Genomic DNA, 23,838 nt, shown 5'->3' with positions numbered 1-23,838 from the left:
TCTCTATAACGTCTCTGGAGGTGGAGCTGAGCTCAGTTACTCTTTTGATCGACAAAAAGTTTTCTAAGTAACAGGGTTTATCTTGGATAGTTAGGTCTTTAATCTTTCATATCCCTTGTGGACATTTGTGTGTTCTTCTGGCCGCTGCTTGTCAACTTCAAGCTCTCTCTTCCTCTCACAGTGCTTCTCACTTCCAGCTTTCCTAAACCAAGCTTGTGGTGTTACGCATAATTCCTTTATCTTACGTACACGTGTGATCTCTTACATCACCGTCCACTCCCATCTCATAGACACTGGTGTGATCTCTCACAGGACACGCTTCGATCTCACGATCAACACTTTTGTGGTCTCATACACTTCATCTATCCATTTCAAAGACATGCATATGTGGCGGTGTCGTGTCGGTCCCATGTTCTGTCTTGTCTTGCATGCTTTGTCTTGTGGCTTGTCTTGTTGGCCTGCCTTGCCGATGATGGACTTGGAGCTTTTTGATAGGTGGGTCTGTGTCAATCACACCTTTATTGCAGATAAAGATGATGACGCTACAACCAACACCCCATCACCACCGCCCCCACCAGGTTGGTAACCATGACAAACCATCCTCATCCCCCCCCCCCTTCCCATCTTGTCAAGTCGGTTACCATGGAGATTCCACTATAGGACAGGGCTCCCATCAACACCCCAAAAGTACATTTTGCAGGAGACAGTTACTGTGGGGAAGACCTGATAGACCTATATTCCTGATATGCGTTTAATACTGGCACATGGCATTTTGCTGGTTAGAATATTCAGGATCAGCTCCTAAACTAGTGTAATATATGTTTGTGCATGTGACATATGTTGTTTACATGCATGCCAATTCAAAAATGCCAAAGTATAATTCCTACAAGCACACAAACCTTTATTTATTATAATTCTCAAATAAAGGTATGGATGTGAAGATCACATCTGACATGTATACTGTATATATATATACACACACAATGCCTTCAGAAAGTATTCACACACCTTGACTTTTTCTACATTTTGTTGTCTTACTGCCTGAATTTAAAATGGATTAAATGGAGATTTTGTGTCACTGGCCTATACACAATGATGTCAAAGTTGAATGATGTTTTTTGAAATGTTTACAAATTACTTAAAAATGAAATGCTGAAATATCTTGAGTCAATAAGTATTCAACCTCTTTGTTATGGCAAGCCCAAATAAGTAAGAATGTGCCTAACAAGTCACATAAGAAGTTGCAGGGAGTCGCTCTGTGTGTAATGACAGTGTTTAACATGATTTTTGAATGACTACCTCATCTCTGTACCCAACCATACAATTATCTTTAAGGTCCCTCAGTCAAGCAGTGAATTTCAAACACAGATTCAACTACAAAGACCAGGGAGGTTTTCCAATACCTTACAAAGAAGGGCACCTATTAGATGGGTAAAACAAAGACTGAATATCCTTTTGAGCATGGTGAAGTTACTAATTACACTTTGATGGTGTATCAATAGAGCACTGTCGCTACAAAGATACAGGCGTCCTTCCTAACTCAGTTGCCCGGTGAGAAAGGAAACCCCTCAGGGATTTCACCATGAGGCCAATGGTAACTTTAAAACAGTTACAGAGTTGAATGGCTGTGATAGGAAAAAACGGAGGATGAATCAACACCATTGTAGTTACTCCACAATACTAACATAAATGACAGAGTGAAAAGAAGGAAGCCTGTACATAATAAAAAAATATTCCAAAACACGCATCCTGTTTGCAATAAGGGAGTAAAGTAAAACTGCTAAAAATGTGGCCTTTTAGGATAAAAAGAAACTGAATAGAGCAAAACACAGGCAAAATCCTAGAGGAAAACCTGGTTCAGTCTGCTTTCCAACAGATACTGGGAGACAAATGCACCTTTCAGCAGGACAATAACCTAAAACACAAGAACAAACATACACTGGAGTTGTTTTCACTTTGTCATTATGAGGTATTGTGTGTAGATGGGTGAGAGGGGAAAAACAATTTAATCAATTTTGAATTCAGGCTGTAACACAACAAAATGTGGAATAAGTCAAGGGGTGTGAATACTTTCTGAAGGCTTGGAATATACACACCAGTACCATTCATGCCACGTATGCTCATCATGTATACTGTATGTATATTATATGTTATGTGTATATATATGATGATATTATACATGTTTTGGTTTGTCCTAGAGCTCAATTATGTTGATTCTTATACCGGTTCTCTTGTCTTGAATTGTGTTATATGTATTCATATTTAATTCATTGGAAATTGTTGGTATACGTAATTGGAGGTTTCATTTAATATTTTTTTCTGATTACAAGGCCATAAGGACAATTTGTCATACTACTTTTGTCAATCATCACAAAGAGTCAATCGAAATATTCCTCACCAGAGTCAAATCAATTGACTAGTTAAAAACACAAATTAATACCAGTAATGCTGTGCTTTCTTTCACAGAGGATGCCAATACAGCCAAGAAACTGTCTATTGAGCTGCCTAGTAAGATCTTTCTGTTAATCCTACAACTATAGCTCTGACCAAACTAATCGTTTTGATCAGAATGTTACAACTGCCTGGATGTAGGAAACATGTTCGGAGACATGTTTATTTCTAGAAGGTGTTTTGTGTGATTTTTGAAGTTAGTTATTTTTCCAACCATAGATTGTCAACAGTGAAACATATTGCAAAAACACCATAATAGATTTTTATGAAAAATAAATTATAAGAATTTAAAGATTAAGGGTCTCCTTTTCTGCAATTTTCTGTCTGGCACATGCATGTTAGACATTTATGTCAACACATTTGGAATTCTGATCGTAATGCAACAATACAGTTTGTATAAAACTTTATTTTAAGAAATACAAAGGCATGAAAGAAGATTCAAAACTGATTCTCCTCACTGGTGAAACCTAACAATATACAACAATGTACATAGTTACAGCTTTTGATTGGCAGCTTGCATCATTATGTCAGAATTCGTCAGGGCTCAGCTTGCTTAATGTTCAATGTCTTGTATTGCTTGCTGGTCCTGAATGTTTGTGTGTGCTTGCTTCTGTGGACTTTACAGTACTATTTCTTATAATATGCTGTAAATTTCTCTCTGTCTTTGTTCAGATGATAGCGTCCATGTGTCAGCCATGGGGAGAAAAGACTCAGGTAATACTATGTAACAAAAGCCGTAATAACCATCCTATTGGGAGGTTAGTTTTCAATAGCAGAGCTCCAGAATAGCAGTATCCTCTCTGGAGCAAGCCCACTCACGAATAGTGTTAGTCTCTTAGCTGGCTCTTTTCATTTTCTCCGATTAGCTGGTCCAATGGGACCTGGCTTGGCATTCTTTAAAAGCTCAGGTTCATTTGGACTATGTTCTGCTCCATGAAAAATACTGGTTTCCTAAAATGTCATAGTTCAACTGCCACGTTCCTCTCCAATGCTTGTAGGAAGCTATGGGGCTTTTCAACATCTTTATCTTTTTCAAACATGATGGGATAATGAATGACATTTCAAATAAGTAACAAGTAAATTAAATGACTAAGTGACCTAGTTGAGTGTTTAGTCTTTGAGTCAGAGATGACGTAAACTGGGTGAGGGTAGCTGGGTCTTTGCAGTAGGTAGCGAGGGGTGGGGCTGAAGGAACTCCCTGTGTAGGTCTGTCTATAGTAGTTTCATCACATGTTGGGCATGGCGACTGCTGACATCAGTCCTAGTCCACTGAGATCTCAAAGAAGACCGGAGCATTTAGAAAAGGAAGAACGTATCAAACGATACACTTTTGCACACAGCAAAGGTGTCCCCTCCGATATGGTAATCATTCAAAACCCATAACGCTTTTCCCAGTACAGGTATTTGTTCTATGTTCCATGTTCTTATGCTTTCCATGTTGTAAAATGTTATGCTTTCCATGTTGCAGCTGCCATGAACAGCTGAGGAACCGTGTGAATGTATTTCTGTCTGTCGATCTACCTTTGGAAGTATATCACTTTCAGATGAATACAGAGAAGTGTGCTGACAGATTGTTGAAGCCATTGAGTACAGTATACGAGGAGTGTGTTGGTCTGTTGGTGTTGATGGTGTGATGGTGTGTGTCCGTCTCTCCTGATCGAACAGTGTGGTCTCTGGGAGAGGGACAGGCTCCAGAGGACCTTGACAAGCCCGTAGACACCCCACCGCTGTCCAGTCTGCTCATAGAAAGACCCCAGGGCGGATCCATCACTGTGGGTGAGTGCCTGCTGAGTGAGCTCTCCTCTCACAGCTGCTGTAGACCAGAGATGATATACTCATAGAGACATTTTAAAACCCTTACATGTATTATATTTGTACTGGTCAAGGTCTTTTAGATTTGTCTCTCTCCCTTGTTATGATGAAAGATAGCCTCTCTCTCTCTCCTTCTCTGCCTCTCTCTCACTATTGTATTTATTCTCTCCAAGAGAAGGAACCTCTGGCAACCATGTGTAGTACATCTATCCACCTCAAAGGCTATTCCCACCATGGACATGCTGTGTTTTACATGTTCACAAGGTGGAGACATCTCCTTTGTTGCCAAGGTGGAGGCCCAAGACCTGCTCCGTAAACCCACCATCAAGTGGTTTAAAGGGAAATGGATGGACCTGGCCAGCAAGACCGGAAAGCACTTGCAACTGAAAGAAACCTTTGACCGACGCACCAAGGTAGACACCCTCCCATGTATAGCTCTATGTGCTGTATGTTAACACACACAGGCACATTGGTCCCCTAGCTGTCCTTCCAATACCTATGTATCACCCTGCAGATTCACACATTTGAGATGCATATCATCAAGGCCAAAGACAACTATGCTGGAAACTACAGGTGTGAGGTCACCTACAAGGACAAATTTGACAGCTGCTCTTTTGACCTGGAAGTGAAAGGTTTGTTGCGCTGTTCGAGTCTGTCATACAGCAAAGAACACACACTGAAACACGAGCAATAATACAATATACTGTGTTATTGTTTTGCATTGTCTTTCAGAACTGGAACAGTCACAGAGTGTTGATATTCGATCAGCTTTCAAAAGAAGGTAATGAGAGCAACACAATCTGACCTCGTTATTTAAATTTTTTTTAAACAGACAGTTAGTAGACTAGTTTTCAGAGTCAACAACAAAGTGATATTTTTACAGTTAGTGGTTAGATTGAGCATTTGACTAATGAGTATCCTTTTTTCTCATAATGATAAATATGACAATAGTAACATTAAACACAAACTTCACTGGTTTCGAGCAAGATTCAATACACATGGCAAATAAACCTGAAAATGTACATTTGAACATCAGATACATGGGACATTGTGGCTCAGTAGGAAAACCATGGCTCTTATCACAAACCAACATGAGAACATAGTGTCTGAAACATAATGACCATGAAATCAGATGTGATTAACCTTTATTAAGGTAATTATCAATCAACGTGTTGAACAGCACAAAGGCCAATGCTTGCATTTGAAACTCCCTCCCAACAATGTGTCAGAAAGCAACGCAAAACATCCCAGCCCCATAGCATTATCCCAACGTAGCTGCTCAGTGATGCTCCTGCAACACAGCAGAAACATTGTGGAAATGTTTTCATATGCTGGTAGGGATCGCTCTCGATACTCCTTACACAAACCAGTTCGTTAGAAGCATTTAATTGGAAATGAACCGAAAGGGTTTTTGTGTAAGCCACCAATCATGTGTTAGTCTGAACCTAATGCATTTGATTGAAGTCAGTAGCCGCTGCTTTGCGTTGTTCTTTTAGCATTGTTTATCTAGTTGCCTGTTACTGTTTCTACTCTGATTAAATCTCCATTAATCTCTTCTTGTTAACAACAGCAGTGAAGGACACGAGGATGCAGGGGATCTTGACTTTAGTGGTCTTCTTAAACATAGGTGAGAGTCACTGTCCGTCCTCAAGGGGACAGTGTTATTTTTGTATTTTTTTACTATGCCCTTGTTTTGGGTGTTTACCTCTTTTCTCTTTATTTTTTCTTTTGCCCCAGCAACCACCATTAAATCTTTTACCCTCTTTTTACTCTTTTTTTATCACATGGTATATATATGCATTACAATAGAGTATAATATATTAAAGAGTGCAGTATATTAGTTAGAACATAGGTGAAGTACCATGTACTGTAAGAGTACATCATTTCATTAATATCAGGAGTTACAGTGAATCACATACTACCTAGTACACTATCTACTCTCACATATTGATAACTGTATTTTTGAGTTTCTTTTTTCGTTTGTAAATATAAATCTACATTTTTATCTTGGTTCAGTCAACAGCATGTTTTTTCAATGTACTGCAATGAGTACAATAGACCTAGACAGACCGTGACACTTCACTGAGGTAAAATTACACATTTATTTGGGCTTGTCTCTTCTTCTTCCCTACACATTCAGAAACCAAAGGTTAGTAGAGAGAATAACCTAGGTAATTAAACGATTAGACCTTACTGCGGGGTAAGTACTATAATCCTGTAGCGTCCCCAGCATGGAATGTAGCTCTAGGATCTGGAACAAGCAAGAGTGTTGGCCTACTGTAGCAAGGTAACACTTCATTTACAGCCGACATTCTCAAATGCTCCATTAACAATCAGTAAGGATAGAAATGGACTTTGCATCATAAAGTCTCTCTACTGTTGGGGATGACCACTTTTTTGATCAACAGTAGAGTTCAGTAATACTGTGTTTATGAGGCCAAAGGTCTCCCATTTTGGATCATTAGTGATCTGCTAGTGGATCATTTATGAATGATGCTGTGAAATAGTGTTATCGCTACAATGTCATTTTATTTCAACTTAGAAATACAAGACACATATCACAATGTTTATTTCAGTATGCACAGTAATTGCCTGAAAATAAACAAGAAGAGATGCATAAGAATGAAATAATAATTCCATGCTTTTTTACCTCCAAAGCTTTCCGACATTTGGGAAAATGTCCATGAAAGAACGGACTGATTGAATGATCTTTATTTAGCTGCCTAATGGATCTACTCACGCCCAGGGCAACATGCTTATTAACCTGGATCTCACAGATCTAACATCCCCTATGGACGCCTAGCCTTCCATCTCTAACACGGTCAGAGCGTCTCTGAAGTGGTGATGAGTGAACATGCTGAGACACAAGGCAAAGGGATGGGCAATGTGAATAGAAAGAGGAGGACTGTAGACTTTATCAGCAGCACACCTTGGAGTAAGATCTCCCTATATTCCTGCAAGCAGCACCTAGATCAGTAGTCCTTTCTCAAATTGTTTAATTCTGTTGAGGTGTCATGTTCATCCCCCCCCCCCCCCCAATGATCAAAAGTAGCCTAATAGCATTAGTTTATGACCGTTTTACTGTTATTTATTAATACAGCACTGGTTAAAATGTATTTTCTCTTGCAAAATCTCACCCTAAAGGCAGGTAACAATGTCCAGACTTAAAGAACTTGACCCTCGTCAAAACCCCTACCTGAAACATATTCAACTCCCTTGTAATAATCTGATCCCTCGACTTGCCTCAGCAGTAAAACCCTTCTTATAGGATATAATAGACTAGCCACCCCCTCTCCTCCTGTAACACCTCATCCAGAGATGATGTCAAAGGACAGGTACAGGGCTTCAGACCACGCCCATCCCTTTGTGTGACATGTCCTGAGGAACTCTGTAGGGAGAGAGAGAAAGGAGGGAGAGAACGTGTGTCTGATATAAGGAGAGAGAAGAAGAGAAATGACTAGAAACACAGCAGATCAGTAGAATAGCGGAGGGAAAAAACTCTTGAAAACTAATTTAGTAGGTAGTCCCTATCTACAGTAGATACAACACAGAGTAGTCTTCCTTCAGCGCAGTCACTGCCCCTTTTATAGTATCCTCTCCCCTTTCCAGAACCTCCTTCCCCACCCAATACCCCCCATAGGGATCAGTTCCTCAGGACACGTCGCGATAGCCCAGAGTGTGGCCCCAGCCCTCACACCCTCCCCTCGTGTCCTGCCCCAGGGAGCCCAAGCAGGATGAGACCCCTGAAGTGGACGTGTGGGAGATCCTGAAGTCGGCCAGGCCAGACCAGTACGAGAAGATCGCCTTTGAGTACGGCATAACAGACCTGCGGGGTCTGCTCAAGAGGTTGAAGAAGACCAAGAAAGAGGAGAAGAAGAGTGAAGGTGCTGAATTGAGTGTTTGTCCATGTGACTGTGTGTCACTGTTGGGATTATGATGCACTAATCTGTAATTATTCAGGGGAAAGGCACACATTTCACTGGTTTTCTATAGGATGCATAACCATTGTCATGGGATATTGTCTTTTTTGACAAAGCTTTTGCCAAGAAGTTGGATCCAGCATACCAGGCTGACAAAGGAGGGAAGATCCGCTTAGTGGTGGATCTTGCAGACCCCACAGTAGAGCTGAAATGGTACAAGAACGGCCAGGAGATCCGTCCAACTCCAAAGTATGTCAATCTTTTTCTTCTTTTGCCATGTGTTAGTCTTCTGTATGTTTTTCTCAATTTCGTCTTCTCACAAATGAAAGGCATTTTTGGGAGTTCCTCATAAAATGTGTTTCATTCGTGATTTGGTCCTCATTGCCAGTCCCCTGGCACTTGTAGTTTTTATCTGTTCCTTGTCATGTCTCTCAGCATTGAAAAGCAATGGTTCACATGCTAGTGTTTCTGATGGTCTCGAGGTGTACACAAGCAAGCAAGGACACATACACCCAAACTTGCACATCAAAACACACATTGTTTTACACCAATAATTGCTTTCACATAATGACACATACATACAGCCCTGTGTGACCCTGTTATGAACAGGGTCTACTGCCTCAGATCTTGTAAACCAGGGACAAGTCTGACCCTACATGCCCTTCACACCCATACAGAGCTCCCATTGTGCCCAGACACACACACAGCTACATGACCAGCCCAGATCTCTGCACTGTAAACCATTGCCAGCTGATGCCCAGTGAACAAATAACATTCTCTCAACACTAATGTGGTGTTGATAAGATACCACCTGCATCTCACCAACACATCAAGAACGTTATTTGTTTGCTGGGCAGTGCGTGGCACTGAGCTACATTTGAGTGGAAATGCACTGTTTGATGTTTTAAATAATGGTCCTTTGCTATTAACTACAGGTCCTTCTCTGTACAGGGAAATGGCGGTACCTTCTCCACAGGTCTTTAACTGACTCTGGCTTTGTAACAATCAATGATCTATTATTTCGATAGCTGTGTACCCCACCAATGTTAGTGTCCCATAAATATAATGTGGCGTAGTTTAAGTCTATTGATCTTACCACATCGTTTTATCAACCTGTCAATAATGGGAATGTATAACGAAAAGTGACTATTGTCTTACCTCTCTCTGGAAATCATTTGTATAATTAAGTGATAATGTCCAAGAAGCCAGTGTTTGAGGATATATTAGCACGGGTGTTGAGTGCAAACCATGCCAATATATCCTCCAAACACCAGCTTCGAGGGCATTATCACTTTTATACAATGGGTTACCAACCTATTCAAATAATGATTGATATAATTTCATTTTCAACGTTATTTTGATGAATTTATTCATACTATTTCATCCTTTCACAATATATAATCCCAACACAAATCTAGGGTTGCTACCCAAGCCGGCTGGTCGTTCATTCTATTGGTTCGGTTGCCAGAGACGCGACCCAGTTGATCGGTCTTTTTGTTCTGTATCTATGGACGTGACCCAGTTGTTCGTTCTAAATGTTCCATTGCCATACTGTCTGGCAACGTTCTTATCCCTTGCTTGCTAGCTAGCCAACTACGGCTAACTTACAGTCACATCAAACAGTGCTATCAGAATAACATCAAAGTAGCTGCATTTGCATTTGTTTAAGTTGTTTTCTAGTGACATTTATTTGGATATATCCATAACACTGAGCTAATGAGGCGCGATTTCGCCTGGCATTGAAAATATGCTCTCTCATCAGGACACTTGTTCAGAGGAGCTAGCCAACAACAGACTGTAAACTAGCTGCACTTCGTTGACATTTCTTTGTATACATCCATAAAAATTATGCCAGCTAATTCATGATTTCAACTGGCTAAGAAACGCTGCCTGCCTGTCTGTCTTGTCTCGACTCGTTCATTACTATGCGACAACTGGAGATTGTTTCAATATTCAAATTCTATGTCGCAAATGTCGGAGAGACAGTAAGGTTTATACACATCTCTGCTGTTAAAAACTAAATGTTAGTCTAAAAGAAATGTGAGATAATGTCTAGATGTTTTTTATAGTGGAGATCAAGTTTATAAAGTGCCTGGCTGGGCTGATGAGACAGTGGATTGCACAGTCAGATGTAACAGTTAACAAATTCCATCACATGAAACAAAATTCTCTGGTCTGATGAAACCAAAATTGAACTCTTTGGCCTGAACGCCAAGGCTGCAAGAAAAATACATATTTTCAACTTTGACTTCACCCAAAACAAACGCAGATTGGATGTCGGGCATAATCTTATTTTCAACATCTGTTCAACATTTTGCTAGGTAGGATAGCCCAATGTCAAAACACAGTTTGAACGTGTCCAAATCTATAACCAATATGCAGAAATCTTAAACATAAAATGTAGTAAAATGACAAACATGCCACAACAATAATCATATTTAGCCGTTGGTAACTTGTGGAATAGACACCGGCTGGAATTAGACCCACCCGTGTGTATTGACAGTAGTTATACAATACTTTTGAAAGTTAATCTCATCACTCAATCTAACATCTGTATTACTCAATGTTACAAGACCTCTATGTACCCTCAAAGTGTGTGTACTTAGATTCTAAAAAGGGAAGGGTCAATCTCAGGCTACTCTCAGTAGAGGTTGTTCAAAGCCAAGCCGAGTTAAAGCCATCTGGGAGGTTATTGCAGTTTTCTGTTCCCTGGTCTCCGGTGGTGTATTTCCCCAGGATTCCCTGTTATGAAGATCTCTCTCTCCCTCTCAATTTTTTGTAACACTATTGGCTGTTACAGCCCCCTCCTGTCTGTCTGTCTGTCTGTCTGTCTGTCTGTCTGTCTGTCTGTCTGTCTGTCTGTCTCTGTCTGTCTGTCTCTGTCTGTGTCTGTCTGTGTCTGTCTGTGTCTGTCTGTGTCTGTCTGTGTCTGTCTCTGTCTGTCTCTGTCTGTCTGTCATGGTGCTCATCCTTTTTCTCTGCTATAACTACTTCTTCCTCTGGCTCCATTCCGGCTCCACTGCTGACCTTAAGTCAAAGGAAGTAAGTCCACCCGTCCTACATCCCTGACCTCTGGTGTGACCCCAACCCTCTGTCTACTCTATTCCTCTGGGTGTGCACTGACAACCCACGCTGATGCATGTTGGGATGTGTTTGTTTGTGAATGGGGGCGGGTCTCTGTATATGAATTTGGCTGTTTATCTTCACATTACAATGACTTCAATGACAGGTTTTTGATTAATAAACTAGCACAACTTTTTATTCTTAAAAAAAAAATACTACATCTATTTCTGCTTTTGGAAGACACAAGTAAGCAAAGGCAACTGTCTGTAGCTCAGTGGATGATATGAAGTCTTGAAATAATTGCCATTCACAAGCATATATGGTATACTATAACTTTATCTCCAAGCACATATAGTCACAGTATGTGGATATCCAGTGATTTGATTGATTAATGCACTTGCTGCATAGGTTTATCTTTGAGCAAAAGGGCACACAGCGGATCCTGGTCATCAACAACTGCGGCCTGAATGATGATGCTGCTTATTCCGTAGCTGCGGGAGAAGAGAAGTGCACGACAGAGCTGTTTGTCAAAGGTACCCCTCTCCATTCCATCATCCTTCTCTCTTCATTTTAATGTCTCTTTGAGGAATTAGTGGGACCAGAATGTGGTCTCTCCACAATTTCACACTCCACTGTTCCTAATTATATTGATGCCTGTCCCTCTATGATTTTATGATTTGTATCTTACCTTTCTGCAGAGTTACCAGTGAAGATTACTAAAGAGATTGAGGCGGTGAAAACGACAGTGAACGAGAGGATTGAGTTGGAGTGTGAAGTGTCTGAAGAAGGAGCTCAAGTAAAATGGTAGGGCCATGTCAACTTATTGTGTGTGTGTGTGTGTGTGTGTGTGTGTTTGTGTATTTTTCCCATATATGTATGTATGTATGTGTGTGTGTGTGTGTGTGTGTGTGTGAGTCCCTCTGAGCCTCTAACCTTTTGTCTTCCCCCTCAGGTGTAAGAATGGCGTGGAGGTACCGACCGGGCCCCGGTCACGCTACCGTGTCAAGTCTGACGGGCTGAAACACTGGCTAATCATTGACGATGCCTCAAAGGAGGACACTGGAACCTTCTCCCTAATGGCCTCTGGGGGCACCTCTGAAGCCAAAGTCCAGGTTGAATGTGTGTATTTCACTTCCCTCTCTTTTCCTCACACTTTCTCTATTACCTAGAAACTGTAGATCAACTATATTGATGACTATTATTACTTTTTTCTATCCTCTTTCTTTCTGTTCTTCCCTTCATCAGTGAAGCCACTGAAGATTATTCAGGATTTGCAGGACATGACAGTGCTTTTGGGCCAGCCACTGAAGATGCATTGTGAGATCTTCCCTGGGAATGTACCAGGTCGCTGGTATAGGAACGGACAGTTGATCCAGTCCAACGACCGCATCAACATCCTGCAAAGAGCCAAGTACGTCACCTCCCTCCCACTCGCCCATCTCCTCAGCCCCATTCCTGTGTTCATGGGGGTTTCATACCTGGTCAAGTCGCAGAGGCAAAAAGTCTGGGCCTAAATCATGATTCATCATTAGGCCCATGTAACCTGAGCAAGAAAAACTCAGGGTCTTAGCCCTTCCCTCCTGTCCTCCTGCTGGTCTCTAGTGTCTTTTTCATATTGATTAAGTTGTCTTCTCAGGAGCAAGCCTACAGTATTCACTTGTTTTCTTGTTTTGACAGGAACCACCGATTAGAAATTGTGAACAGCACCATTCACGATGCCGGGGATTATACCTTTGTGCCAGAGGGATACACTCAGAGCCTCTGTGCCAAAATTCATATCGTTGGTACAGTCATTTTAATGATACAAAACCATCCGTGGGTTGATAGGAATATTATAGAGCACTTACTTGTTTTCTTCCTTGTCCCGTTCCTACAGATCCTCCCAGGGTGCACCTGGAGAGCTTGAACTTCCCTGACAACACAGTGACCATTGTGGCAGGAAATAAACTCCGTGTGGAGATCCCCATCAGTGGAGAACCAGCACCCAGAGTGGTGTGGATGAAGGGAGAGAGGGTGAGTGCTGACCTGGGTCAAAATAGGCTTCATTGTGCTTAATTGTTGTCGGAAGTAAAGTATACAGTCGTGGCCAAAAGTCTTGAGAATGACACATACATTTTCACAAAGTCTGCTGCCTCAGTGTCTTTAGATATTTATGTTAGGTGTTACTATGGAATACTGAAGTATAATTACAAGCGTCGAAGGCTTTTATTACAATTGTCAATTACAAGCGTCAAAGGCTTTTATTACAATTGTCAATTGACAATTACAATTGTCAAAGGCTTTTATTGACAGTTACATGAAGTTGATGCAAAGAGTCAATATTTGCAGTGTTGACCCTTCTTTTTCAAGACATCTGCAATCTGCCCTGGCATGCTGTCAATTAACTTCTGTGCCACATCCTGACTGATGGCAGCCCATTCTTGCATAATCAATGCTTGGAGTTTGTCAGAATTTGTGGGGTTTTGTTTGTCCACCCTTGAGGATTGACCACAAGTTCTCAATGGGATTAAGGTCTGGGGAGTTTCCTGGCCATGGACCCAAAATATTGATGTTTTGTTCCCCGAGCCACTTAGTTATCACTTTTGCCTTATGGCAAGGTGCTCCATCATGCTGAAAAAGGTTATCACTTTTGCCTTGTGGCAAGGTGCTCCATCATGCTGAAAAAGGCATTGTTCGTCACCAAACTGTTCCTGAATGGTTGGGAGAAGTTGCTCTCGGAGGATGTGTTGGTACCATTCTTTATTCATGGCTGTGTTCTTAGGCAAAATTGTGAGTGAGCCCACTCCTTTGGCTGAGTAGCAACCCCACACATGAATGGTCTCAGGATGCTTTACTGTTGGTTGGCATGACACAGGACTGATGTTAGCGCTCACCTTGGTCTTCTCCGGACAAGCTTTTTTCCGGATGCCCCAAACAATCGGAAAGGGGATTCATCAGAGAAAATGACTTTACCCCAGTCCTGCAATCTTACCGGCAGCAATATCCTTGCCTGTGAAGACCTTTTTGTGCAAAGCAATGATGACGGCACGTGTTTCCTTGCAGGTAACCATGGTTGACAGAGGAAGAACAATGATTCCAAGCACTACTTTTTGAAGATTCCAGTCTGTTATTCAAACTCAATCAGCATGACAGAGTGATCTCCAGCCTTGTCCTCGTCAACACTTTCACCTGTGTTAACGAGAGAATCACTGACATGATGTCAGCTGGTCCTTTTGTGGCAGGGCTGAAATGCAGTGGAAATGTTTTTGGGGGATTCAGTTAATTTTCATGGCAAAGAGGGACTGCAATTAATTGCAATTCATCTGATCACTCTTCATAACATTTTGAAGTCTATGCAAATTGCCATCATACAAACTGAGGCAGCAGACTTTGTGAAAATTTATATTTGTGTCATTCTGAAAACTTTTGGCCACGACTGTACATACTGAATGTATGGGTACAGTACAATCTACTATTTGCCATCATAGGTAATCCTTGACTCTGGCCACCGTGTGCGAGCTGAAACCTTTCCGGACCACACCAGTCTTACCATCGACATCGCAGAGAAGGAAGACACAGGAAACTACAAGATAGTCCTGCAGAATGAGGCTGGGGAAGCAGGGGCTAGTGTCAAAGTCAAGGTGGTGGATATCCCAGACCCTCCTGAAGTTCCCCTAGTCACGGAGGTGGGAGGAGACTGGTGCTCTATGACATGGGAACCCCCGATCTATGATGGAGGCTCACCCATCTTAGGTAGGTCTGTGTGGGTGGTTTTATGCTAACAAGTTGGATATTCTGGTGTGTGTATGTGATATAGAACTATGCTTTTCCCCAAAGGCTACTTCATCGAAAGGAAGAAGAAGCAGAGTTCCAGATGGATGAGGCTGAACTTTGACCTGAACAAAGAGACCACATTTGAGCCTAAAAAGATGATTGAGGGTGTCCCATACGAGGTGCGCGTCTTTGCTGTGAATGCCATCGGTGTGTCCAAACCCAGCGAGCCATCCAAAGCCTTTGTGCCCCTGGGTGAGTTCTGAGTACGCAATGTTCGCTTGGCAATGTAAATCTTTGTGACAAAGCCAGTGAGATGACACTTACAGTACAAAGGCGTTATCCTCTTATGTAAGCCAATACAGTTTATCCTGTGGTGATATCATATCACGATAGTGGGAGAAAAATGAAATACTGTGTGATAGTGCAGGCCATTGCGTGGGCTGCCCTTCCCCTTTAAAACTGTTCCTCTGATACCCCACTATTCCAAGCATTCCGCATTCTGACTGTGACCTCCACTGGACGTGGCCGGGGCTTTAGGAGATATTAAATATGTCTTTATAATGGCTGCCAAATCATCTAGGGCTTATAGGTTTAGGAGATCAGCCTCCCACAGGGTTCAATAGGAGTTAAACTTGATGCAGAATGTAAGAATAGACGTTAAGAGCCGCCCCTAATGAGATCTGATGAATAGATTGATGGCATACCAGTGCCAGCTAGAGGGGTGTCCCACTCAGATGGGCATGGAGGTGTTTCTTAGGTTTACTACATTGTATGCATCATACTGTTCTTATGGCAATTGGAGATCCACCTTTGACAAGGCATGAAACATACTATACATGCAAGGAAATGTTTGTGTGACGTTCAACCTTTGTAACACTCTCACACTCACTCAGCTGTGACCAGCGAGCCCACCATGCTGGTGGTGGATGATGTCACAGACACCACGGTGACCATGAAGTGGCGTCCCCCAGACACCATTGGAGCTGCAGGCTTAGACGGCTACCTGGTGGAGTATTGCATTGAAGGAAGTAAGAAGCATTCGATTGACATGCCTCCATCGACGAATAGACTTTGTCTTTTATAACTAGAACCCACTTGACTTTTCATGATCAGGAGAAACTCCTGGCTTGTTAATATGTATTACCTGCTGTGTTAAGTCTATGGACATGTTCTCCACAGCTGATGACTGGAGAGTAACCAATAAGGAACTGACAGAGAAGACTAAGTACACCATCACTGGCCTCCCTCCAGAGGCTAAGATCCTGGTAAGGGTAAGGGCCATCAATGCTGCCGGCGCCAGCACTCCCAGAACACTTCAGCACTCTATCCTGGTCAAAGAGGTCATCGGTGAGTCCTAGCCACTCTCCACTTCTCTTTTTGATGCCTGTATTTATTATTTATTAGCGAGGCTTAAGCAACAGGGCTATGAACATGACATTTGAAACACAAGTCCAAAGGACAGGCGTTCATGAAAGATTTACAGTGCCTTCGGAAAGTATTCAGACCCCTTGACGTTTTCCACATTTTGTTACGTTGCAGCCTTATTCTAAAATGGATTTAAAAAATCAGCGATCTATACAGAATATCCCACAATGACAAAGTGAAAACAAGTTTTTAGAAAAATGTGCAAATTTATTATTATATAAAAAAGAGATACCTTATTTGCATAAGTATTCAGACCCTTTGCTATGAGACTCGAATTGAGCTCAGGTGCAGCCTGTTTCCATTGATCGTCCTTGAGATGTTTATACAACTAGATTGGAGTCCACCTGTGGTAAGTTAAATTGATTGGACATGATTTGGAAAGGCACACATCCCTCTATATAAGGTCCCACAGTTGACAGTGCATGTCATGGCAAAAACCAAGCCATGAGGTCGATGAATTGTCCGTAGAGCTCCGAGACAGGATTGTGTTGAGGTACAGACCTGGGGAAGGGTACCAAAAAATGTCTGCAGCATTGAAAGTCCCCAAGAACACAGTGGCCTCCATCATGCTTAAATGGAAGAAATTTGCAACCACTAAGACTGTTCCTAAAGCTGGCCGCCCGGCCAAACTGAGCAATCGGGGGAGAAGGGCCTTGGTCAGGGAGGTGACCAAGAACCTGATGGTCACTCTGGCAGAGCTCTAGAGTTCCTCTGTGGAGATGGGAGAACATTCCAGAAGGACAACCATCACTGCAGCACTCCACAAATCAGGCCTTTGTGGTTGTGGCCAGACGGAAGCCACTACTCAGTAGAAGGAACATAACAGCCCGCTTTGAGTTTGCCAAAAGGCGCCTAACAACTCTCAGACCACGAGAAACAAGATTATCTGGTCTAATGAAACCAAGAGTGAACTCTTTGGCTTGAATGCTAAGTGTCACGTCTGGAGGAAACCTGGCACCATCCCTACGGTGTAGCATGGTGGTGGCAGCATCATGCTGTGGGGATGTTTTTCAGAAGCAGGGACTGGGAGACAAGTCAGGATCGAGGTAAAGATGAACAGAGCAAAGTACAGAGAGATCCTTGATGTAAACCTGCTCCGGAGCACTGAGGACCTCAGACTGTGGCGAAATGTCACCTTCCAACAGGACAACAACCTGAAAATAGCTGTACAGCAACCTTTCCCATTCAACCTGACAGAGCTTGAGAGGATTTGCAGAGAAAAATGGGCGAAACTCCCCATATACAGATGTTTCACGCTTGTAATGTCATACTCAAGAAGACTCAATGCTGTAATCGGTGCAAACAAAGTACTGAGTAGAGGGTCTGAATACTTATGTAAATGTAATATTTCAGATGTATTTTTATAAATTAGCAACAAATTCTGAACCTGTTTTTGCTTTGTCATTATGGGGTATTGTGAGTAGATTGATGAGGATAAAAAAAAAAATGTTTTTAGAATAAGGCTGTAACGTAAAAGAAAATGTGGAAAGTCAATGGGTCTGAATCATTTCTGAAGGCACTGTAGATAAAAAATAAAAAGTATAATTTTCTTTAACGGAAATCACATTCCATCCACTTATCTGACCTGTCCTCTTCCCAGAACCACCAAAGATCCGCATCCCCCGTCACTTGAGGCAGACGTACACTCGTAAAGTGGGAGAAGCCGTCAATCTCGTTATTCCATTCATGGTAAGGCAATAACAGAAAATGGTTGAACCACCTCCAGTAAAAGCCCTTTAGTAAATCATATTTAGTTAGATTCATGCTCCTATGCGATATGTGACATGTAGGGAAAGCCCAGGCCAAAGGTGAGCTGGCTGAAGGAGGGTCAGACGGTGGACCCCACGCAGGTCACTATCCGCAACACAGACTGTGACAGCATCATCTTCATCCGCAAAGCAGAGAGGAAGCACTCTGGGAAGTACGATATGAAGGTGGAGGTGGAGAACCACGTGGACACGGCCATCGTAGACATCCAGATAGTAGGTGGGTCAAAGGAAACTGACAGGAAGGATATCCTGATCTCACTTACAGATAAAGTTGTTTAGGCATAGATCAATTAAGCACTTGTATCAGTCATTTTTACAGATTTAATCAAACAGGAAGTAGAAAAAAATACTATAAGAAGGAAAGATCTCATCGTAAAGAGTTGATCGAGTTGAATGTTTTTAATGTTGTTCTGCCCTTTATTCCCTTCCAAATTTTTCACAGCACCTAATGTCTAGAACATGCCAATAAGACCCATACTGATGTTAATGATGTTAACGGATTCATCTCTCCACTCAGACCTCCCAGGGCCTCCACAGTGTGTGAAGATAGATGAGGTCTGGGGGGGAAACGTGGCTCTGGACTGGACCCCTCCAAAGGACAATGGCAATGCCGCCATTACAGGCTACACCATCCAGAAAGCAGACAAGAAGACCATGGTATGAGTCTGCTGAATGCATCACTTAGTACTGTATTGTATGGAATCAGTATGAGGGAGAGATTTACCTCTGTATGTACTTTGCATATGGAATCCAGGTGTTTGTGCTAATCAATGTTATCCCCTGCATGTTTAAACTAATCTGCTTTCTGTGTGACAGGAGTGGTACACGTGTATTGAGCACTACCACCGCACCTGCATCACTATCACCGAGCTGGTGGTGGGGAACGAGTACTACTTCAGAATCTACTCTGAGAACATGGTGGGTCTGAGCGAGTGTGCCACCCAGACCAAGGACAGCGCCCTCATCGTTAAAGAAGGTATGTGTGAGCTCCTCTGTGGGTGGGGGGGGGATACCGTATGGAGAGCAATGAAAAATATGACCCGTATGTCATCCCCCTCTATATTCTAATTTTCTAATTTAATTTTAACACATTCAAAAAGCAGTCCAGCCCCCGATGAACCTCAGTCACTTCTTTTTTCATTGTCTTCTTTGTCTTTTGTCACAAAAGGTAACGATACAGTGATAAAATATACATTTTTACAGAATTGGACCAGTTGCTGTCATTCAGAGATGGCGTATACACTACATATCATGCTTCATTGTACTGTCCTGTTAATGCGGATGTTGCTGTTTCTGACCACAGATGATGAATTCAAATACTGTCTCTCCTTCAATCATGATCACAAGGGAAATTCCCCCATGATACAGCTCAGCGCCTGTATCATGTACAACCCCATTCTTCCTCCCTTCCTCCCTCTGCAGGCATGCAACTGAAGAACCCAGAGTACATTGACCACGACTTCAAAGAGCCTCCCAAGTTCACCCAGCCCCTCATCAACACCTTTGCCATCGCTGGTTACAATGCCACCCTCAACTGCAGCGTCCGTGCCAACCCACGGGTAGGTGTAGCCCGGGTCCCAAATCTGTTTGTGCTGTCTTGCCAACTCCATTTCAGCAATTGGAGTTCGCAAGATGGCACAACAGATCTGGGACTCAGGCTAGGGTAGGTGTGTAGGACTGTACTTAGACAGTGCCTACACCAACCCTCTGGGAATGTTCTGTCCAGCTAAACTCCTGGACATGGTTGTGGTATCATTGCTGCTGATGTTCAGTCCTGCCTATTAATTGGTGATTGATTTAGACATGGGAAACCAAGTATGTCTTCTCTATTGACTCTGGCCAATCAATGACATGAATTGATGAATTAGGAGCCAACCCCAAAGACTGTGCAGCCTTGAAGTCCTGAGGCTGGGACTTCCAATGCCCTGGCCTCGTGGGTCATCTTAGGCCTTTAGGCAGCCTGTTCCCCATACCCCTCCGGCCTGTTCCCCATACCCCTTCGGCCTGTTCCCCATACCCCTCCAGGCTGTTCCCCATACCCCTCCGGCCTGTTCCCCATACCCCTCCGGCCTGTTCCCCATACCCCTCCAGCCTGTTCCCCATACCCTTCCAGGATGGACCAGGTCCAAATGGTCCAGGCCCCCAGCTCTATACTGAAAGCGTTACACCTGCAGCCTGCTCTTTCTGACCGCCTCGCAATCACGGCAGCCTTTACACCTGACAACTATCCTCTCTCTAACAACACATCTCTAGTCAGCTGCCTGACGTTTTTTTGTTCAGAGGTTAAAAACTGATTAAATAAACAGACAGAGGACATTTGTTTAACACATGTGCCTTACTACCATGGGCACTATGTAAATATAAGTGTTTATCTGATTAATGCACTTTTGGTTATAAGATATGACTGTTCATACATTAGGTTATCTCTAACTTGACCAGTGTATTGGCCCTCTCACTGAGAAAATAGTGCAAATCCACAGACCAGTAAAACATTGCAATGTATTGAATGCTTTTGAAATAATGTACTACAACATATTGAGTTGACAAATGTTTTAATGATACAGTAGCGATGCCTTTTATACTACTTGATAAACATTATGGGGAGTAACTTGCGAAACATCCCTGACTTAATTTTAGAGGCTTCTCTAGGAAACGGGCTAATCTTCTCTGTTTTTGACTTCTTCAGCCCAAAGTCATTTGGATGAAGAATAAGATAGCCATCATTGACGACCCGCGCTACCGCATGTTTAGCAACCAAGGGGTCTGCACTCTGGAGATCCGGAAACCCAGTCCCTACGACGGGGGCATGTACTCCTGCAAGGCCATTAATGACCTGGGTGATGCACTAGTGGAGTGTAAGCTGGAGGTTAAAGGTCAGTTTTGGCTGGAGGGGTACCTGGTAACCTGCGGTGTATGTTATCCACCTGTGTACAGTGTTAGGTGTCTAGACTCTATGGTGACGTAGATCAGTACATAGTTTGTTTCAGTGACTACACCACCAGGAGCCCGTCCATATAAGCTGTGGTCCTGTAAGTATTCGCGGTACATATATCGTAGATGATATATGCTTATATTGTCATATATAACATCCAGGGGGTTGTCATTACATCACCCCTGCTACTCCAATGAGGAACAATGTATTACATAATGTGACTGAACTCAATCTATGCATTTCCTTCTCATTTTAGACTATTTTGAACATGTTCATCCAGTTACAGGTGTTCATACAAGACTTCAGTAATGTCACTTGTGTTCAGCCGAATCCTGTACATCCCACTACCACTGTTGAATGTCCTACCACAACTTCAAAGTCACAACGTCAAATGTAGCATGCTTCACCAATACAGCATGGTTCAATTCTTCCTAAGCGTCATCATACACCAACACCTCATAACTCAAACACACGTCAATACGTATTGTTCTAGATGTAGTTCCCTTGTTTGATGAATACTATCTTGTGGCTCCATGTTTTAATGTTTCCCCTCAACAGATGGTGATGTTCCTTCAATTGCGTGTTTAACTCCTCATATAAAATGAGTTCAATAACTGACCAGTATTCCCTGGAGAACACATAACTCCCCCATGTAAACATTTGGATAACCCCTCTTCTCTTCTCTCCCCCCAGTCCCCACTCAGGATTAGTGAATGTATGTTATCATCCAAGGTAAGCTTTCATATGGTTTTGGCATATGAAGCTTATGTCATTCATTCTGCATCTGTCAAATGCCAATAATACAGCTTTTCTCAGCAGTACTAGGTGGTCTATTTAAGTTCACACCCACCCGTCTGAAAGAGTACCAAGGGAAGGAATGCAAGAGTTCAGGGCTTGCCTGCTTTAGTCCAAATGGATGTGTGATATGTACAGTAACATAATAGATTATTGTGTATGTGGCTCTAGACACTTTATGGGCAGTGTTCATTGGAGCCAGTTACTTTCCAATTACACTCTAGGGTTGCTGTCTAGGGTGGCTGTCTAAAGTCAAGCGTACCCCTAATATTTCAGAAGTCTAACGGTTGGTGTGACTTGACTGCTTGTATGACCTGTGTTTCCCTGGTAACCGTGTCTGTTCCTTATCTAACATATGCCACACACAAAAGGTGAGTAACCTTCAAACTAGTGCAAATGGCCTGATTGTGACGTCAGAGTAAATACCAACATCTGCAGAGCATGGCTCTTTATTGAAGATTAAAGGTTGACATTATGTTTACAGTATTTTCCAGAAGTCGTTACTCCAGGATGGTGTCCTGTACATACGTGTTATCATATTTACTGGGGTGATAAGATAAAATTAATGCATAGATCACTTTCTGCTGATTAATACATAGATTATATATCTATAGTAGGTCTATATTTGACACAATAGGCCTATGCAGATATAGATTTACTCACAGACGCAAAAGTGACGTCTTGCACCTTCCCTTTACTGGCACTCTCTATTTTCTCTCCTCTCACTGCTGTCCACTTTGGTATCTCTTCTTTTTTGTACTGTATTGTGTCTCTTCTGTTTCTTTGTTGCAGACTCGCCCTCTTTTCGCTGTTTCAGTGTCTGTTTCAATGTTGCACACTGACCCTCCGCTTTTGCCGTTGGACTATTACGTTCTTCTCTCTGTTAAAAATGGATAGTCTTCTCTCTCTCTTTCACTTTCTCTCTATACCTCCTAACAACAAATTGAGTGTCTCTTCTTTCTCCCCTAGGGGGCTTTACCTTCTCTGAGCTCATGCAGCGTGGAGTGCCTTTACACCTGATCGATAAGTACATGAGCGAGACCAAGGCCGTGGAACAGCCAGAGAAGTAGTCGGACTGAGCAACCGCTGATACGCCTAGGCTGCCCGGAACCTGTCGTCACACCACTTGTGATCTGCTTCTCACCAGCAGTCGCTGGAGGGGGAGGGAGGGTTGTACTGGACTTTGGCATGGCATGCTGTGTGCGGGTATCGAGCTAGTTACCATAGACGAAGCCAATTCATCACCAGCTTTGTGTCATCTCCTAGTATTCAAAAGGCTCTGTTTAAGCTCAGTTGCATGTTGGCAGTGTTTTGGCTGTAGCTTTTTATTTTAGATGAGTAGTGCGGGAATGTATGATAGGATGAACTGTAATTTCCACCTATGTGAACATGTTTTGTCTCTGTTGGGATGGGAACTGTGTTTGGGGGAGGGGCGAATGTTGAAATGTATAAACAATGTGGCTTGATGTCTGTAATGCAATGTCTTGTGATTAAAGATTTGACTTCAGAAGATACAAATATTAAAACATTTCTGATCAGGTGATTTGCAATGAGAATTTACAGTATTTCATCAGTCCCTTTAAAATGCTTCACATTAGGATTTTCTGATTTCATTTTCTGTTCTTGGAGTATGAAAAGTATAGTTGTCTGACTAATGTTGAGATTTGGGCTTTCAAACAGACCGTTATCCATCTTTTTGTTTAAGCTTTACACTGCATGACACATTGTGCTTTCTGTGCTCATACTGTACTTCAGGCTTGAGTGTATTCTTAGCCGTCAGGCCATCTGCGCATGTTTTAATCTTCAATTTGTAATGTATGACTCCTGGAATAAAATAAAAACATGTAACATATCATCCTTTATGTGTAAATAAATACTTTAAAAAAAAAGGTTTATACAGTACATAATAGGAAAAAAA

The 23,838-nt window shown here is 42.3% G+C and overlaps 1 protein-coding gene across 8 annotated transcripts in view; it reads left to right on the top strand.

Annotated features, from left to right (window-relative positions):
* LOC135515843 (myosin-binding protein C, slow-type-like) overlaps positions 1 to 22,978 on the top strand; it is a 37,406-nt gene extending 14,428 nt beyond the window's left edge. For 4 of the 8 annotated variants that reach the window (XM_064939623.1, XM_064939624.1, XM_064939626.1 and 1 more), the window contains 29 exons: positions 528 to 578; positions 2,467 to 2,508; positions 3,124 to 3,165; positions 4,117 to 4,227; positions 4,528 to 4,676; positions 4,778 to 4,895; positions 4,996 to 5,044; positions 5,834 to 5,890; positions 7,984 to 8,147; positions 8,300 to 8,432; positions 11,217 to 11,225; positions 11,655 to 11,779; positions 11,945 to 12,050; positions 12,199 to 12,365; positions 12,492 to 12,657; positions 12,924 to 13,030; positions 13,123 to 13,259; positions 14,714 to 14,978; positions 15,063 to 15,251; positions 15,893 to 16,027; positions 16,179 to 16,346; positions 18,025 to 18,113; positions 18,215 to 18,410; positions 18,711 to 18,850; positions 19,010 to 19,169; positions 19,616 to 19,752; positions 20,880 to 21,066; positions 21,819 to 21,857; positions 22,890 to 22,978. In XM_064939623.1, the coding sequence (XP_064795695.1) occupies positions 528 to 578; positions 2,467 to 2,508; positions 3,124 to 3,165; positions 4,117 to 4,227; positions 4,528 to 4,676; positions 4,778 to 4,895; positions 4,996 to 5,044; positions 5,834 to 5,890; positions 7,984 to 8,147; positions 8,300 to 8,432; positions 11,217 to 11,225; positions 11,655 to 11,779; positions 11,945 to 12,050; positions 12,199 to 12,365; positions 12,492 to 12,657; positions 12,924 to 13,030; positions 13,123 to 13,259; positions 14,714 to 14,978; positions 15,063 to 15,251; positions 15,893 to 16,027; positions 16,179 to 16,346; positions 18,025 to 18,113; positions 18,215 to 18,410; positions 18,711 to 18,850; positions 19,010 to 19,169; positions 19,616 to 19,752; positions 20,880 to 21,066; positions 21,819 to 21,835 (3,416 nt within the window). In that variant the 3' untranslated portion in view covers positions 21,836 to 21,857; positions 22,890 to 22,978. The remainder of the gene's footprint in view (positions 1 to 527; positions 579 to 2,466; positions 2,509 to 3,123; positions 3,166 to 4,116; positions 4,228 to 4,527; positions 4,677 to 4,777; positions 4,896 to 4,995; positions 5,045 to 5,833; positions 5,891 to 7,983; positions 8,148 to 8,299; positions 8,433 to 11,216; positions 11,226 to 11,654; positions 11,780 to 11,944; positions 12,051 to 12,198; positions 12,366 to 12,491; positions 12,658 to 12,923; positions 13,031 to 13,122; positions 13,260 to 14,713; positions 14,979 to 15,062; positions 15,252 to 15,892; positions 16,028 to 16,178; positions 16,347 to 18,024; positions 18,114 to 18,214; positions 18,411 to 18,710; positions 18,851 to 19,009; positions 19,170 to 19,615; positions 19,753 to 20,879; positions 21,067 to 21,818; positions 21,858 to 22,889) is intronic. The other 4 variants (XM_064939625.1, XM_064939628.1, XM_064939631.1 and 1 more) reach the window with 1 other exon arrangement.
* The last annotated feature ends 860 nt before the right edge of the window (positions 22,979 to 23,838 follow it).

The sequence above is a fragment of the Oncorhynchus masou genome, chromosome 27, assembly GCF_036934945.1.
Source record: "Oncorhynchus masou masou isolate Uvic2021 chromosome 27, UVic_Omas_1.1, whole genome shotgun sequence".
In the NCBI taxonomy this organism is placed as follows: Eukaryota; Metazoa; Chordata; class Actinopteri; order Salmoniformes; family Salmonidae; genus Oncorhynchus; species Oncorhynchus masou.
This window is presented reverse-complemented; position numbering and strand designations above follow the sequence as displayed.